General features: G+C 57.7%; 6 protein-coding genes across 6 annotated transcripts; 3 read left to right on the top strand and 3 right to left on the bottom strand.

Moving 5' to 3' along the window:
• Positions 1-76: 76 nt before the first annotated feature.
• On the bottom strand, positions 77-954 carry MYCTH_2294541 (uncharacterized protein). The gene is made up of 2 exons (XM_003658550.1): positions 634-954; positions 77-525 (listed from the first exon to the last, which is right to left on the bottom strand). The coding sequence occupies exons 1-2, from the start codon at positions 673-675 to the stop codon at positions 241-243; spliced, it is 327 nt and encodes a 108-aa protein (XP_003658598.1). The 5' UTR covers positions 676-954; the 3' UTR covers positions 77-240.
• Positions 955-1,156: 202 nt separating this feature from the next.
• MYCTH_2294540 (uncharacterized protein) lies at positions 1,157-3,584 on the top strand. The gene is made up of 4 exons (XM_003658549.1): positions 1,157-1,280; positions 1,389-1,857; positions 1,966-2,261; positions 2,350-3,584. Exons 2-4 carry the CDS (start codon positions 1,635-1,637, stop codon positions 3,574-3,576), a joined length of 1,746 nt encoding a protein of 581 aa, XP_003658597.1. The 5' UTR covers positions 1,157-1,280; positions 1,389-1,634; the 3' UTR covers positions 3,577-3,584.
• Positions 3,585-3,852: 268 nt separating this feature from the next.
• MYCTH_2313336 (uncharacterized protein) lies at positions 3,853-5,402 on the bottom strand. The gene is made up of 3 exons (XM_003658548.1): positions 4,932-5,402; positions 4,798-4,869; positions 3,853-4,729 (listed from the first exon to the last, which is right to left on the bottom strand). The coding sequence occupies exons 1-3, from the start codon at positions 5,118-5,120 to the stop codon at positions 4,241-4,243; spliced, it is 750 nt and encodes a 249-aa protein (XP_003658596.1). The 5' UTR covers positions 5,121-5,402; the 3' UTR covers positions 3,853-4,240.
• Positions 5,403-5,735: 333 nt separating this feature from the next.
• Positions 5,736-8,357, top strand: MYCTH_75824 (uncharacterized protein). The gene is made up of 6 exons (XM_003658547.1): positions 5,736-5,841; positions 5,953-6,130; positions 6,193-6,361; positions 6,423-6,801; positions 6,868-7,677; positions 7,740-8,357. The coding sequence occupies exons 1-6, from the start codon at positions 5,799-5,801 to the stop codon at positions 8,006-8,008; spliced, it is 1,848 nt and encodes a 615-aa protein (XP_003658595.1). The 5' UTR covers positions 5,736-5,798; the 3' UTR covers positions 8,009-8,357.
• Positions 8,358-8,956: 599 nt separating this feature from the next.
• On the top strand, positions 8,957-10,105 carry MYCTH_2122199 (uncharacterized protein; the record flags this gene model as incomplete). Its single annotated transcript, XM_003658546.1, has 1 exon — positions 8,957-10,105. The coding sequence occupies one exon, from the start codon at positions 8,957-8,959 to the stop codon at positions 10,103-10,105; it is 1,149 nt and encodes a 382-aa protein (XP_003658594.1).
• Positions 10,106-11,947: 1,842 nt separating this feature from the next.
• Positions 11,948-13,156, bottom strand: MYCTH_2313333 (uncharacterized protein). The gene has a single exon (XM_003658545.1). The coding sequence runs from the start codon at positions 13,025-13,027 to the stop codon at positions 12,677-12,679; it is 351 nt and encodes a 116-aa protein (XP_003658593.1). The 5' UTR covers positions 13,028-13,156; the 3' UTR covers positions 11,948-12,676.
• Positions 13,157-15,139: the final 1,983 nt, after the last annotated feature.

Genomic DNA, 15,139 nt, shown 5'->3' with positions numbered 1-15,139 from the left:
CCTATCATTGTTGAAACCAGAAAGATGAGGACCTGGCCTAGGCAAAGCACGTACTTTGAACCAAGCATATATATCACTTGAAATTTGCGTAACGTTTGCTCTCCGGCATGTTGCATATGCATGTAGGTAGGTATGTACTGTACATATATACATTACAGTGACGTACAGTACAAGGGGTATCATTTTCCATGGTTGTTGGGCCATCTCAAAAGGGTTCCGGAGCGAGCTCCGATCTCCTCCCTACTCGGCCTCGGCTTCCTGGGCACGCCGCTTTGCCTCCTCTTCCGGGGTCATGGTACGCAGCTGCAGCGCGTGGATGCCGCCCTCCCGCTTTAGCTCGTCGTTTAGCAGACCGTAAACCAGACGGTGCCTCGCCGGCTGCGTCTTGGAGCGAAAGGCCTCGGAGGTGATGACGAGTCTGAAGTGCGTCTCCTTGGACGTCACGCCCTGCATCGGCGCGTGGTGCGCATGAAGGTGCGAGTCGTTGTAGATCTCGAGCGTGGTGGGCTTGAGGCCGGCGGTGATCTGGGCGCGGGCAATGGCTTGGTGAGCTTGCCGAGCAACGACCTCTTTGTTTGGGGGGGAAGAGAACAAATGCCAGAGCGGGCCGATAGGGCGGCGAGGCGAACGTACCTTTTCCCTAATCGCGTCCTCGACCGGAGTGCGCGACGCCATGGCGGAAAACGGTCTGGCGGCTCTTGCGAAGCCAAACGCGGCCCGGCGCAACATTAAGGGTGATTGATGTTCTGGATTGGAACCCGCGGGCTGTCCTCGATCGCGGCTCACAGACAGTCAGTCAGTCAGTCGTAAGCAGGTGATTAGTGTATGCGTATGTAATCCGTAATCAGTCAGGGTACTGCAAGAATGTAACCCGCACACGTATCTACTGTTTACGCAGTCCTCTATCCGGAGCGGCAACGGGCAAGCGAATCGGAATAAAATCATTCGCCGACAGGAACCAATCTGGAAAACGTGGGGCTGTGATAGTCGCCCCAATGAGACGGGTTCGCAGCACTGGGTCCCAATCGTGCTGCAAGAGTACGGTTACTGGGGTCCAGTGCCCCACCTCACGCAGCTAATGCCCACACACGGCCGCAGTCCCGCAGCGACCAGCACCCGACCCTACATGCCCCGAAACAAAGAGACGGACAAAAAAAAAAAAAAATCGTCAATGGCTTGTTATCCGCATTGCCTTCCCGTTCTCCGTTCCTGACTCCACCGAATCCAACGTCGAAATCCCGATTCGCCGACCCAGTCTCCCTTTCCCGGGCAAATACTATGTAAGTATGCGTCCCGGACTCGACGTTCAGAAGGCCGCTTCGGGTGCGATGTCTGGACCCCTGTAATCTCACCACGCTCACCCCCCGCCCTCCCTCCTCCCTTTCAAGGAAGCGCTCCCGGCCGACTCCGTTTTACCGCATCCCGCCCCATCCTCCGGCTCCTGCAGTGCGGGTGTGGCACCTTTAAAAAGCCGATCGGCAACTCCCCGCCTCTACCTGCCGTTTCGGCCCCTCCCCCTCCCTCCTTCTCCAATGTCCCTTTCCTTTGCCCTCTCCCTCGGAAGGCGTTTCGGTCACCGGCTTCCCGCTGCCCTACTCCCGCTCCGTCCCTTGTGCAGGTCTACCGGCTTCAGGATGGCGTCTACACTGCCGAGGCTGCCCGTCTTCGAGGCGATCGCCCGCCACGACCCGGAATCAACCGCCGTGATCCACTCGAACAGCGGGCGCCGGTTCCGGTACGGGGAGTTGCTCGGCGACGTGTGCAAGGTCCGGAACCGCCTGTGCGAGGCCGCCGGAAAGGACGACATTGATGGCGAGCGCATCGCCTTCCTGGTCGAGAATAGCTACGACTATGTGGGTATGTAAGCCGATCGGAGCAGCCCCCCCCCTCCTCGTGATCGAGCTCACTCGCCGAGCTCTCCCGCCTCCTGTCCGCGATCCCGGACTAATTCGACGCCCATAAAAGTGACTCTGCTGGCCATTCTTGCGGCCAAGTCGATCGCCGTGCCCCTGTCTCCGGCCTTTCCTGCGCCGGAGCTGCAGTACATCCTGAACCACAGCGAGGCCCTGATGCTCCTGTCTTCGGCAAAGTTCACCTCGAAAGCGGAAGAAGTGCTGAAGACGGAGCTGGATTTCCAGCCTGTCCATCTCCAGCTCGAAAAGTTCCAGGGCAATGGCGTTCACGAGAAGGTCACGCTGGAGAAGTCGGATCCTGGATCCGCCGGAATGATGCTTTACACATCTGGCACGACGAATCGACCAGTAGGACCCCCCCCCCCCCCCCCCCAAAAGGCCCCGGCCATCATGGGCTTAGGTTCAACTCGCGTGCTGACCTCCCCCGTCACAACAGAAAGGCGTCTTGCTCCCCCAATCGGTCATGACAGCACAGGCCCGTTCGCTCCTTCAAGCCTGGGAGTATTCGCCTTCGGACCACCTCCTCCACGTCCTCCCACTTCACCACATCCACGGAACAATCAACGCCATCTTCACCCCCCTCTTCTCCGGCAGCACGATCGAATTCCTCTTCCCCTTCAACGCCGACGCCGTCTGGCGGCGCTTCGCCGCACCCTTCCTCACCCCAGACCAGACCCCCGACTCCGACTCCGACTCCCCCCAACCCCGTCACCGCAAGATCACCTTCTTCACGGCCGTCCCCACCATCTACTCCCGCCTGCTTGCCGCCCACAAGGCGCTCCCACCAGACATGCAGAGCGCCGCCCGCGCCGCCATCTCCCCGGCCAACCTGCGCCTGGCCATCTCGGGCTCCGCCGCCCTCCCGACGCCCATCAAGCGCGCCTGGGCGGACCTCAGCGGCGGCAACGTGCTCCTCGAGCGCTTCGGCATGACCGAGGTCGGCATGGCGCTCAGCTGCGGCCTGGACGTGGCCGACCGGGTGGACGGGTCGGTCGGGTGGCCGCTGCCGGGGGTCGAGGCGCGCCTGGTCGACGTCGACACGCACCAGGTGATCGAGCCGGGGCAGGAGCGCGACGCGGACGGGCGCGAGCGCGCCGGCGAGATCCAGCTGCGCGGCCCCTCCATCTTCGCCGGCTACTGGCGCAGCCCGGAGGCGACGGCCCGCGAGTTCGTCAACGCCAAGGACGGCCGCGGCCCCTGGTTCAAGACGGGCGACGTGGCCGTCCGCCGGCCCGTCGAGGGCGCCGGCCGCAGCGACCGCCCCAGCCAGCGGGACTGGGCCCGCGGCGACCTCTACTTCATCCTCGGCCGCCGCAGCGCCGACATCATCAAGAGCGGCGGCGAGAAGGTGTCGGCGCTCGAGGTCGAGCGCGAGATGCTCGCCCTGCCCCAGGTCGCCGAGGTCGCCGTGCTCGCCGTCCCCAGCGGCAAGTGGGGGCAAAAGGTCGGCGCCGTCGTCATCCTCGACCGCGAACACGTGCCCGACGGCAAGTGGTCGCCGCTGGACATGCGCCGCGCCCTCAAAGGCCGCCTCGCGAGCTACAAGATTCCCCAGGTTCTCAAGGTGGTTGATCACATCCCGAGGAATGCCATGGGCAAGATCAACAAGAAGATGCTGGTCAAGGAGATGTTTATCGACGAGTTTAGCGGGGATGAGTTGTAAGACCCGGGGGGGGGGGGGTCAGGAAAGGAACACGGGAAAGAAATTAACGAAAAAAAAAAATGAGTAATTCGTTCTGTTGAGAAAGGTTTGCCCTGGGCATGCGGATAGAGGATGGGGCTCAATATTTAGATCACCAGGTCGGCGGGTATAAAGTGTATCATAGCATAGGGCATCCATTGTTAGACTTAGAGCGAGGGCTTGGTATAGGCTGCTGGCTGGGACATGGGTAGGCATCGCGTCAACACGTCAACACGACAGTAGGTGGTGGTGGTCGTTGTCAGATCAGAACTGGCGTGCTCATAAGGTAAACTAGCAGATATATGCTAGGCTTCATCGCAGATAAGATACCATACTTGAGAGCGCGGCGCGGATAAGTGATCATACTGTAAATGATGCAGTCAGAAACGATCTCCGCCCATTCGTCCGTAAACGCTGCGGCTCTCCCAGGCTACCAAGGTACTCGAGAGGAACCCAGGCAATATGTTGTCGGTATGTCTCATCATATCTATCCCCTGACGACCATTGTCATGCTGTGCATCGCGATAAAGCCGCAAATGACCCCATCTAGCTCTCCAGACTGAGCGCACGGCGCAAGGCCATCAAAACGGGAAGGCTAAGTGGGCCGGGCGAACAGGCGTCGAAGCCTGTGAGCGCACACAAACTTTTAGACCACGATCTTCGCCTTGGCGCGTGTGCTGCCGCTGTGCGCGCTGTCGGTGTGGCCCGAGAACTCGACCACCTCGTTGGGCGGCAGCTTGAGAACGTTCTTGAACCGACGGCCAATAGCCATCAGGATCTCCTTGCCCTTCTCCGCCGATCGGCCCTTGCCGCCGGCGATGTCGCCGTCCCCGCGACCGGGAATGTGGCGGCCCATCGTGCGGGTCCACACGCCGATACGGTAGAACGCCTTGCGCACGTTGACAACCACGCCCATCACCTCGCCGTCATCCTCGTCTTCCAGCGTCTCGCCGATGGCGGCGAGCATCGTGTGCAGCCACAGCTCGTCGATATTGACCGACCGCTTATCCTTGAACTGGTACGACCACTTGCCGCCGTGCTTGTTTTGCGGGTCCTCCCACTCTGGCCGCACGCCTTCCTTGAAGAGGTGATAATCCGATTTGAGGGCAAGTTCCGAGACGGGGGCAATGTTGTTCTAGAATTTCGGTCAGTGGAAACCGGGCATGCAAAGACTTGGAAGCAACCTGCAGGGGCGCGGCTTACATATACACCCCAAAATTCCTCCACCGACTCAAAGGTGATGACTTCCTTTAGCAAATCATTCCAGTTGTCACCCTGGAGTGGGAGTCTGGTCAGAACGATGCGTCAATGACGGAGTGGTGGAGGCCGGAGCAGACCTTTCCGCTAGCGGGCTTTGTGAACCAGAGCGTCCACCGACTCGACAGAGGGTGCTTGACGTTGAAGTTGTCCTTGTCGTGGAACACGGTGACAAGTTTCTCCTCGGCATTCTCGTTGGAGGCGCCATCGGGCTTGTTTTCGCCATCGGGCGAAATGGGAATCGTAGTGAGGTCGACTTGCTCTGCCATATTGTATGCTTCGGCTTCTGAAGGTCAAAGAGGCGTCTGGTAAAACAAAGCGGTCGGTTTGAGAAGGTTGGTTTGGCTGAGATGGGTTGGTTCAACAGGGCGGCGAGCTCAAGGATGTGGCGCTGCAGCGTTTTCGCAGAAAAAAAAAATGCGACTTTTGGTGTCGTCAAGTAAGATAGATGGCCTCGAGTTGGAAGGTTGGATTAATGGGCGTTGTGGCAACTGCAGTCGGCGCTTCTAGGAATGAAAAGAACGACCGTGCTCCAGGCAATGTCGTCTGGCGAGGAAGGGCTGCTGCGCTAGGGTGTGGAGGGGCTCAGATGCGATCACAAACTTTGGTCGAGTGGAAAGCCAGTCGCACAATCAGCCGCAAGCGCCTCACCCAACAGCATGCTCCAGTTTTCCTGGGCCCCACTCGGTACCAGCCAGGATCCTCCGCCTTGAAGTCACGTGCTTGATCACGGGGTGCGGCGAGAAGAACCTTGCGGCAGCGGGCGCCAAACCAGGAAGGGTTTGTGGGGAAGGAGACGGGCAGGGCGGAGGGGAAAAAGTTCGCATTTGAAAATTTCGAAAAATTTAAAGGCTGTCCTGCCTGCCCCACGCTGAGCCGGTCTTCTTCCTCGCGCGCCAGATTCTGCCCAACCCTCAAGACCCTCCTCAACAACACCAATCTTCAAAATGGCGGACGAAGTCTATGACGGTGCCATTGGCATCGATCTCGGTATGCAATGCTCCGCGCGTGCTGCTGCGCTCGGTCTTCTCGACTGCCGCGCGAAGTCCAAAACTTGGGTGGAATTGGGCGCCGTGGCTAACTGACAATTGCGACGAACAGGCACCACCTACTCCTGCGTTGCTACGTACGAGGGTACCAATGTCGAGATCATCGCCAACGAGCAGGGTAGCTTCACCACGCCCTCGTTCGTCTCCTTCACTGAGGACGAGCGCCTGATTGGTGAGGCGGCCAAGAACCAGGCCGCCATGAACCCGGCGAACACCGTCTTCGATGTCAAGTATGGACCCCCTTGCCGCCGCCCGCAGAGTCGGAACACGTGCTGATCCTCTTCTCCCTCAGGCGTCTGATCGGTCGCCGCTTCGATGACCCCACCGTCAAGAAGGACATGGAGTCGTGGCCCTTCAAGGTCGTGGATGACGGCAACGGCAACCCCAAGGTCGAGGTCCAGTACCTTGGCACCACCCACACCTTCTCCCCCCAGGAGATCTCGGCTATGGTCCTCAGCAAGGTCGGTAACTCGGCTAGAGATCTTTCTAGACCCGGCCCAAGACTGACAGACTGCAATACAGATGAAGGAGATTGCCGAGACCAAGCTCGGTAAGAAGGTTGAGAAGGCCGTCATCACCGTGCCGGCCTACTTCAACGACAACCAAAGACAGGCCACCAAGGATGCTGGTGCCATCGCTGGCCTGAACGTCCTCCGTATCATCAACGAGCCTACGGCTGCCGCCATCGCCTACGGTCTTGGCTCTGGCAAGTCCAGCAAGGAGCGCAACGTGCTCATCTACGATCTCGGTGGTGGTACTTTCGATGTGTCGCTCCTGAACATCCAGGGCGGTGTCTTCACCGTCAAGGCTACCGCTGGTGACACCCACCTCGGTGGCCAGGACTTTGACACCAACCTTTTGGATTACTGCAAGAAGGAATTCACGAGGAAAACTAAGAAAGGTGAGAGATTTCCACCAGTTTTGGCAACCTTTTTTTTCGACACCATTTACTAACATACATGCTTAGACCTCTCGGGCGATTCTCGTGCCCTCCGCCGGCTGAGGACTGCCTGCGAGCGCGCCAAGCGCACTCTGTCGAGCGGTGCTCAGACCACCATTGAGATCGACTCTCTGTTCGATGGCGAGGACTTCAACATGCAGATCACTCGTGCCCGTTTCGAGGATCTGAACGCCAAGGCCTTCGCTGGTACCCTGGAGCCTGTTGCCCAGGTTCTCAAGGACGCCAACATCGAGAAGAGCGCGGTCGACGAGATCGTCCTTGTCGGTGGCTCGACCCGTATTCCCCGCATCCAGAAGCTCCTCAGCGAGTTCTTCGACGGCAAGAAGCTTGAGAAGAGCATCAACCCCGATGAGGCCGTTGCCTACGGTGCCGCCGTCCAGGCCGGTATCCTCTCTGGCAAGGCCACCTCTGCCGACACCTCGGACCTCCTTCTGCTGGATGTCGTTCCTCTGTCTCTGGGTGTTGCCATGGAGGGCAACATCTTCGCCCCCGTCGTCCCCCGTGGCCAGACCGTCCCCACCATCAAGAAGAGGACGTTCACCACGGTTGCCGACAACCAGCAGACCGTCCAGTTCCCTGTGTACCAGGGTGAGCGTGTCAACTGCGAGGACAACACCTCTCTGGGTGAATTCACCCTTGCTCCCATCCCTCCCATGAAGGCTGGCGAGCCCGTCCTCGAGGTCGTCTTCGAGGTTGATGTCAACGGTATCCTCAAGGTGACGGCTACCGAGAAGACCTCTGGCCGCAGCGCCAACATCACCATCACCAACTCTGTTGGCAAGCTCTCGTCGAGCGAGATCGAGAGCATGATCAACGGTACGTACCCGCTCATGACGACTGTTACCGCGTCGAGACTGTTCCACTGACAGGGTTACCAGATGCCGAGAAGTTCAAGTCCAAGGATGAGGCTTTCAGCAAGCGCTTCGAGGCCAAGCAGCAGCTCGAGTCGTACATCTCGCGTGTTGAGGAGATCATCTCGGACCCGACACTGTCGCTCAAGCTCAAGCGTGGCCAGAAGGACAAGATTGAGCAGTCGCTGAGCGAGGCCATGGCCCAGCTCGAGATTGAGGACTCCACGGCCGAGGACCTGAAGAAGAAGGAGCTTGCTCTCAAGAGGCTGGTCACCAAGGCCATGTCTTCGCGTTAAACGACCTGATGACGGATGGATGGATTGGCCTTTTCCAGATAGATACAGGGCGCATCGGACAGGGATTATGAAGCCACGGTCTGGAGCTATTTTGAGCGACCGGCAGGACGGCAGGGCCGCGGTACGATGGGAGGCGTCTTACATCTTGATTCATGAAACGGGACATAAAAAGTTAGATGGATCTGGCTTTAGGATGCGTTTCGCTACGGGATTACCGCTTCGGCCTGGAGGAGGCATCTATAAAGATTGATGATTGGGACTTTTCCTCTTGATTCTCATGACCGCATCCCTCTGGCGAATTGCATTTAGACTATCGGGGGGTTTAAAATCGAAGCATTTGGACGCCCGCACCAGCACCTTCTTCATTTCGAGTGTGCGGCAAATCTTACCAACATATGGATTTGCAGGCCCTTGATACTACATAGGTCCGGATAGCGCCATCTGAATGACTGGTGTGTCTGGCCATGATGGCCAAGAAGCAGCTTTCGGTATGAGGTCTAATCGGCCAGATATGAGAGACGAGTGGTAAGAGCGAGAAGGAAAAAAGAGTCACAAAGAAAGAGTGAAAAGAGCGTAAACGGGGAGAAGGAAAATGAGAAGTTTGAAATGCTAACAAAATAAGGGAGAGAAGAGAGAGAAAGAAGGAAGGAAGGGAAAAAAGAAGGAAGGAGGTGGGAAAAAAAAGTGTAATAAATAATGCATCAGAGAGAGAAGGAACGAGGGTGTGTTGAATTGTGTTGAATCCCATGTGCCAAGTAGGGAAGGTATGTATGTACGGACTACAGTACCATGTAAGTTGGCCTGGGCCAATCGATGAATCACGGCTTCCGCAGCGAACATGAATCGCCCTTCACTGACTCACTAATCATTTCCTTCTTCGGGCAATTCACAACATTTGCCTGTGTCCTCGGCTTTTGATCCTGGAATCAAGTAAAACGGAACAGAACGATGCCACCCGAGCGATTTGAATTCTTCTTCGATCTCCCGCCCGAGATCCGCGAGCAGATCCTGTCGTACCTCTGCCTCTTTCCCACGGGAATCTGGGTCGGGGGTGGCGTCGGCGGCAAGAGCATCGCCCTCAGCCCTGCCGCCGCTGCTCTGCTCATGGGCAAAATGCCCACAGGCCCGCAGCGTACTGCGACTAGGAAGTCCAGAAGCACGCACAACGGAATTGGCGGTAACGTAGATATCAGTTGTGGTGGTGGTGGTGGTGATAGCGGTGGTGGTGATGATGGTGCCTACGGCCTGGGAGACTGCAACGCAGACCCGCCCGTTAACCTCTTCCTGGCGTCTCCCATCCTCTACCGCGAAGCCGGCGACCTGTACTACGGCCGCAACCTCTTCCACTTCGCCTTCTCCCTGTGCACCTGGGGCAGGAAAAAGCTACAGCAACAGCAAGGACATGACCAGGACAAGGAGAAGGCGAAGATGCAGCAGGAGCAGCAGCAGGGAGACCGGCCGATCAGCGCCGCCGCCGCCGCCCGCAACGCCCCGCGCGACCCCTCGGGGGCGGCCCTGGCGCGGTTCCTGACACACGCGGACACAGTGCGCGCGCGGCGGCGGGTGCGCAGTGCCGTCGTCCACCTCGGGCGGCTTGGCGGCCTGGTAGAGGACCTAGTGGTGCCCGCGCTGGCGGACCTGGCGCTGACGGGCGCGCTGCGGCGGCTGGGCGTGCACATCGGCGGCGAGCTCTTCCTGTGTGTGGGCCACCCCCCGGAAGCGCTGAGCCTCGTCGTCGATCGCGAGGAACGCCCGCACCAGCAGCAGTTGCTGCAGCGGCGGCAGCATCTAGGGGGCCGGGACGACCAAGATGGCGCCCTGGCGGAGAACCCGGCACTGCGGGCGCTGCTGGTGCTGCTGGCGGATCCAAGCCTGGAGAAGGCCGAGCTGCGCGTCCTGTGGCCGCACCGCGACCGGTTCTGGTGCAACTTCCATCCCGGGGGCTGGTTGGACGAACGGGGCTGCCGCTGCGCCGTACCCGGGAGGCGCCTGAGCGGTCCATACGAAGGCGCACTCGTCGAGATGGATATTCCCAGGCTCGTGGACGCCTTTGCCGGTGACGCGGCGGCCGAGTTCAACATCAAAAAGGTCGGGTGACCACTGTTTCTTAGCAATCTAACCTGCTCTCTCTTTTGATTCTTTTTCTCTTTTGGCTTGCTGCTCATTTCCTCACCTCTCGCACGCTCGCACCCTTGCACCCTTACACCACCGAGAACGTGTTTCGCCAAGTGCCCGCCAAGCATCTCACGGGCAGGATTATTGAGCCGTCAAATCGAAGATCAATTGGGCGCAGGCGCTGCCGAGCATCTCGCCAAGACGGAACCATGCCGACGATCAAGATCTACGGAATTGATGTCGCTGATGAGGAAACGGGATCTGAGATAAGATCTCCTACCTTTCTTGTACTAGTCATTGTCAAGAGATCTCCGTGGGGTCCCTCTGGGTCACGGGGCAAATATTGATTCAGCTATAGTGTATCTGGTGTAGTTGTGATCGTCATCGTCTTGCGCGAGCTGGCAGGTACCTGAGGCAATGGCTACCCCCTATTTGGGGCGGTTTATTGTAAGTCTTCCATGCCATAGTGTGGTGTACTGTACAGACGTACAGTACATACATTCACTACACTATGAAGCGGTGTCATTCACTCCGCTCCAATGCTGTGTGTCATTAGAGCGATTTGCTTGGCTCTTGGCAATATATGCCAAGAGACACGCAGTCAAGAACAAGTCTCAGAATGAACTCAACGGTTCTACTCCGTACACGGCAACACAAGCACCTCAGCACAGCCGTTGGCACAGGAAAGGAGTAGTCACGGAGGAACCACTCCACACCAGTGTCTAATCTTGTCCACGATTCTGCGCAGAGCCCTCGAGGCTTCAGAACCGGTCCTTTTACTCCTTCCCCAGCCTTCTATCCTCAAAGTCCTGGAAGCACTGGATCACGAAGCAGGTTTCCTCCTTGAAGCAGGTTTCCTCCTTTGCTACTCCGGATGTATGTACATACGCACACACACACACATCTTCCCTTACTTCCTCTCAACCATCCCCGCACATGATCTTCCCTGTCCCATGGGTGGCGCCTCGTCGCCTACCGTCTTGGCCTGCATGGTCGCGGCGCGCGTCCCATCCCACACACGCACACACACATACACACACACATACACACACACACACACACACACACACGCACGCACACACATATACAAATAGAAAACAAGCGATTGGATGAGTATCGCAAAAATTTGGAGTGCGGAGTAGCTCGTACGCTAGCGTAAGTTGATCGCCCAGACCCTCGGAGTGGGCGAGCCGGCCGCGGGACGACCTAAGCCGCCAAAGCAATCCGTAGGAGGCGAGCTCAACATGATCGCTTCGCTGGGCGGCGCTGCTTACGGATGAGATAGAGAGAGCGTGTGTGTGTGTCTTGCTCCGATACTGATTGGCGGACGGCGTGCTGATACGCCCTCCTTTCTTTCTCTCTCTCTGGTTCTGTAGCGTAGTTGTGTAGCCAGTGATCAAGGAAGCTTCCCCCCCTTCTCTCTTACCTTCTCCCCTTCCCTCCCTCTCACCCGAGTGAGCCGCTGCGATTCGCTACAGAAATGCGCAGCAAGCAAGCAAAGCGGTCAGAGGAGGCCAAAAAGTCTCCTCCTCTCCGCAGGCCCCCCTCCCCCCCTCAGATAACCACACGTGTGGTAATCCGCTCGAGGGTATTGGCTCTTTCTATATATCAGCTCACAGTGATAGGCAGGCATGGAGGAACGTCAGCTCCGGCCGCGAGACCATCCCACAGCCACCTGGTGCTTGATTGGCATGCATGTGGGTTATGGGCCATGGGCATACATGCATACATATAGACACACATAGTCTCTCGCGCTTGCGCGCTCACACACATCCACACGACCCGGTGAGTCCGAGACGGGATTGTCGGGAGGAGAGGCTGGTTGGTGGGAAAGATTTTTGAAGTATATTTTTTTTTCTAGCCCTTCTTGTTTCATTTCAGTCTGGTGGTTCCGAGCCTATTTTGGCTATTTTCATGGGGAAAAGAAAGAAAGGTAGGTAGCAATAACTCCCTTTCCTTTTTTTGGTTTTTTTTGTTTTCTTTCCTTTCCTCATTCCTCCCTTGCCCCCCCACACAAGATGCCTCTAGCAAATCCGTCGTGTAACAGAAACAAGCTAGTGTGAAAGCTAGACTGCGACCCCCCCTGGTCGGAGTTAACCTTAAACTCCCCACCATTACAACCCTCCACACTAACAGAGTCCGACCAATACTTGTAAGGAGACCAACAAGTGGGAAATTGAAAATGACACGTAAGACTCATTGTGCGGATGTATGTGTATCTGTCTGTCTGTGTGTGTGTATGTGTGTGTGAGAGAGAGGGGGGTGGGGGGGATGGGAGGAGGGGGGGCCGGGAAGGGCCCCGGCGAACTCTGTTGATCGCGGCCATGTCAACCCTGCAACCCATGATGGATGAAACGGACAAGCTCCGTTTGAAGCCCTGCGAAAGGAGTCCATTCTTACTCTGTTTCTCTCTTTTATTCTTCCTGCCTTCTCGAGCTCATCGCATCGTGATCTCAATGGCAAAGCACTCCGAGAAAGACAGAGATAGGGAGAGAGACAGAGGTAACATGGGGAGAGGGCCGCATTTCCGTGACGAAGGAGGAATTGGACGCGTCATTCGACCGCGAGCTCATAGTAGTCGCCCTTGTGGTCGTCCTGGTGCTCGCCCCAGTGGACGGGGCCGATCTTGAGGAAGCGGAACTTGGACGCATCGCTGCTGAGGCTGGAGGAGCGACGCTTCATTGCCTCGCCGCTGGCAGCGCCGTCTTGCTTCGTGACCGCGGCCAGAGCCTCCGGGGTAAGAGGCTGCCTGGGCCGCTGAGCGCGAGGGTACGAGTCCGAGGTGCTCGGGGCCAGTGACAGGAAGGTCGAGGGCCGGCGCGGTCGGTGATGAGACATGGTAGGCGTAAACTCGACGGCTTGCTTGTTCAGCTGACGGATCTCCTCGGTTGTTGAGGCCGCCATCTTGTGTATGGGTCAAGTGAAGATGGATAGGTTGGAACACAGAGATCGTGAATGGTTGGTTGCCTTGAAGATAATGATGGCCGAAATATGGAGGTCAAGGTCTGAAAATGGCGGGGATTATGCGTTGAGGAAAATCAAGAGTGGAATCAGCAACAAGCAAGAGGCGGCGGGCGGGGTGGATTTGGGAGGGGGGGTTTTATAGATTGCTTCTGGCATCGTCTTATCCTTCCCCCCCCCCCCCCCCCCAAAATCCCCTAGATCCTCCTTCCTTGGTGCTTCGCTGTAACAGTGCTTACACGGAGCATTTGTAATTCCCAGACTCGCGTCCTTGTTTCACACGTCGATATTGTATGACCCCGGCAAGCCCCACCCTTCTTGATTGGGCTCGACATTGGAGAGTAGGCCCAGCCTTTCTGGGCTCTGGGTAAGCGACGGCCACAAGTGGGCTGAGTCTTGGTCTGACCTAAGGAGCCGGGGGGTGGAGTGATGAAAAAAGGCGGGGCCGGCTGGCATCGGGAGGCTGCTGACGGTCCATGTGTTTTTAGTATTCTTGGTGGACGTCATGACTGAGGTCCGTCGGAAAACGTCGCGGGAACTGCTCGGTTTATCGTCGAATAATCCCGGTGAGGATGCGATAGAGTTTGAAGTTAACCTCGAGCACGTGGGGAGCATGGGCGGCTTGCTGGGCTGTTCCGGAACGAGACCCATGACATCGGGCCTCGGCCACGGTTGATTGGACCGCAGCAGCCGCCAGCCGCGAATAGCCCGGGGGCGGGGCAACCCGGAGACCGTCCTGGCCCCGTCCCGGTATATTGTTGCGCCTCGGCCCGCTCTAGGCCCGCGGGTTGTTGTTACGAGGGTACTCAGAAATATAAGTCGTGGGAACCTGGACGGGAAACCAATGCAGTATTGCAACAACCTGAGTCTGCCGGGCTAGCAGAAGTGACAGCTGGTATATTTTCCTGGTTGTGGCGCCAGAGCCGCTGTTCATCGGTGTTGAACCCGGAGCAACCCGATGTTTCTTGTTTTCTTCGTCACGATTGTTCCTCGCCGCCGCGGATTGTTCTCGCGGATCGAGAGGGACGCCGAGATAAGTGAGAGCACGCTGGTTCCATGGCGTTATCGCTGGCATCACATCTTAGACGCCCCTTTTGAAAGCCATCACAAGAAGTGCAGTCCCATCTCACAACCTTCTCCCATGCCCTAGATCACTGTCCGGCTGCCAGGCTTCCACTTAAAGCTGCCGTATCCGGTCCATGGCCGACAGTGCCCTTACGCAAGGGGGCCCAATATTCCCCTTCACTTAAAGTTCCCGGTTTAGATTCAAAGCACTTTAGAGAGTGTTTCGTTTCAATCCGCGGGTCGTCCATACTCGTGAGATGCTTGTGGGCGCTTTGCAGAACGGATTTGGCGACCGCATAAACGTCGCGAAGCTCAGGGGCTGAGGGCAAGTAGAATCCCTCCGTGGGACGCCTAGTTCCCAGCCATATTCGCTTGAATAGTACGCTGAGTCGGGGATCGTGGGGACGAAGGCGAAAGCCAGCACGATAATCCAGGTCCCTAGTACGACGCTTGACGGGGATTCAGGCGGGAGGATATGCGGACATTCAACAGGGAAACGTTGTTGGTGTGTGACAGCCCACGCGGGGACCGCGGAGGTAGAAGCTTGGCCCCCGGTTTTGCAAGCTCTACCTAGAAGGCATCGACCTTCGCGAACCAGGTGAGCAGCAGCGTTGGATGTTGGCAGCGGGGTAGCGTCTTGTGCTCATGCTTACACGGGCAAGCCGACCAGGGATGGACGGGAAACACGAGGTGGATTTCGTGCTCTGTCTCTCTGTGTCGCTAACTGTTGGAGGACCTTGAAAGTGACTGGTCTGTCGGGCGGCGATAGCAATAACGCCGAGACTCGCACACTTTTCCGGTTGCAGCAATGACACTGTCGGGGATGAGCACTGAACGTAGCTCGACACCTCCATCACACACATCCTCGCACCAAGGCCGTAGTTGGTGTGTCTCCTGGACTGGGGCTTGGTTGGTTATATCGACACCATGTGCTAGGAGGCGTGGATTGGGAAGGCACATGGCACCGTTGGGAGTAGAGCCCACGGGACT

This window comes from Thermothelomyces thermophilus, chromosome 1 (assembly GCF_000226095.1).
Source record: "Thermothelomyces thermophilus ATCC 42464 chromosome 1, complete sequence".
Classification (NCBI taxonomy): Eukaryota; Fungi; Ascomycota; class Sordariomycetes; order Sordariales; family Chaetomiaceae; genus Thermothelomyces; species Thermothelomyces thermophilus.
Note: the sequence above shows the minus strand (reverse complement) of the source record. Positions and strands in the feature narration are given on the sequence as shown.